A 2,128-nucleotide genomic window follows, 5' to 3' on the forward strand; every position below is an offset into this window, starting at 1 on the left:
ACTGCTAAATTAGGAACGGCTAGCGCAGAAAGCCCTCGTGTAGCTTTGCGCGAAATCCATAACAAACAATTTAATAGAAATATGTTCTAATATACATGAGCTTTCTTTGTATATATATATGTTAACTTTACATCATTAGTTAGTTCAAACATTTATTTATTTTACCCTGTAACAGATATGACAAATTTAAATATGGTATATCATCATTAACCCTCTATTACACATTGTAACGTAAAGGTACAAATCCTTGATCCACATACCAATGTTTCAATTCTGTAGTTCAATGCTCTTACATCTGGTAACAGCCTAAACGGCCCTCAGTGGCACAGCGGAATGTCTGCGGACTTACAACGCTAGAAACCGGGCTTAATTACAAACAAAAAAAAACAACCCAACTATACAATTAGATTATCTTTGCTGGTCCGTCAATCAGACAATGTCACTTCTAGATAATGTACTTAAAACTTATCAAAATATGTTTCACAAAGACATATTTTTTGTGGAAAAAAAATTCCACCGTATTTTCATAATACGTACAAAAATACGGTATATTAGGGGAAGCTATAAACACAGATTCAGCGTCTTGTACCAATCCCCACTTTCAGACTTTTCACCTGTTATACATTCTAACGTATGGGGTTTTGGAGAGCAATTCACCATTAAAATTATAAACCAACAAATGTCAGTACATGCTGTGAACATTTCAGTTTAATATCTACAGGTGTAGTTTTGTTTCGTGTCGATCCTCGTTTGATTACATTACATCCTACTATACCTAGAAGTACGGTAGTGACTCCAGCCAAGTTAGAATCATTAGATCTCAAGTTATCACACCGGACAATGTGCAGGTCATTAGATGTGGAGTTATCACACCGCACGGATTATAATCCGCTGTTTTACTTTGCTTTGTCTATAGAAGATATTTTGATTGGCCACAGCCTACTTGAACTCGCTGATCAGTGCTCAGGTCATATTCTAGTTGACCACACTCTTCCACTGATCAGTGTAATGACGAAATATGCCATTTTTTTAGAAAGAAAACAATTTACGAAGAAAACAAAAGGCAAGCATAGAAATGGAGAAACCAAACACTTGGCATAAGTTAAGCCTACTTCAAATTCATTATGTAACCAATTAACTTATTATGTGATAAAGTTCTTACAGTAAATGTGTACGTTGTTTAAAAGAGCTGGCATAGCGTTAGCTAGATTAGTGCATTGACGTATATTTGTGTAATTCAATATATATATGGATAAAATAACAATATTAGTTTATATGATAATTCAGAAATATATCTGGACATATCTAATAATAATTCAATAATTACATGGAATTTGTTCACTTTCAAACATTCTACATTAATGTTGTTGGTTTTTGTTCATAGCCACATATATCCACCATCAAACTGATTTCTAGAGTCGGCTACACCGTATCATTCTCTGCCTTGGTCGTTGCGTTTCTCATGTTGGCGTTCCTGAGGTAAGTTAAACCTACAGAAATTGTAAGATTTCTACAATGACTGTTGCGTTCCTGAGGTAAGTTGAACCTACAGAAATTGTAAGATTTCTACTATGACCGTTGTGTTCCTGAGGTAAGTTGAACCTACAGAGAGGTAAGTTGAACCTACAGAAATTGTAAGATCTCTACTATGACCGTTGCGTTCCTGAGGTAAGTTGAACCTACAGAAATTGTAAGATTTCTACTATGACCGTTGCGTTCCTGAGGGAAGTTGAACCTACAGAGAGGTAAGTTGAACCTACAGAAATTGTAAGATCTCTACTATGACCGTTGCGTTCCTGAGGGAAGTTGAACCTACAGAAATTGTAAGATTTCTACTATGACCGTTGCGTTCCTGAGGGAAGTTGAACCTACAGAAATTGTAAGAAGATTTATCACACCGTACAATGTGCAGGTCATTAGATCTCAAGTTATCACACCGTACACTGTGCAGGTTATTAGATCTGGAGTTATCACACCGGACAATGTGCAGGTCATTAGATCTCAAGTTATCACACCGTACAATGTGCAGGTCATTAGATGTGGAGTTATCACACCGGACAATGTGCAGGTTATTAGATCTGGAGTTATCACACCGTACACTGTGCAAGAAGATATAATAACCTGCACA

The 2,128-nt window shown here is 36.3% G+C and overlaps 1 protein-coding gene across 1 annotated transcript in view; it reads left to right on the forward strand.

Moving 5' to 3' along the window:
* Positions 1–1,479, forward strand: part of LOC111083754 (parathyroid hormone 2 receptor-like) — a gene marked incomplete at both ends in the record, with an annotated part of 12,039 nt that extends 10,560 nt beyond the window's left edge. Inside the window, one exon of the mRNA XM_022380429.1 lies at positions 1,385–1,479. Coding sequence (XP_022236137.1) covers positions 1,385–1,479 — 95 coding nt within the window. The remainder of the gene's footprint in view (positions 1–1,384) is intronic.
* Between the last annotated feature and the right edge of the window lie 649 nt (positions 1,480–2,128).

Source organism: Limulus polyphemus, unplaced genomic scaffold (genome assembly GCF_000517525.1).
Source record: "Limulus polyphemus unplaced genomic scaffold, Limulus_polyphemus-2.1.2 Scaffold11036, whole genome shotgun sequence".
NCBI lineage: Eukaryota > Metazoa > Arthropoda > Merostomata > Xiphosura > Limulidae > Limulus > Limulus polyphemus.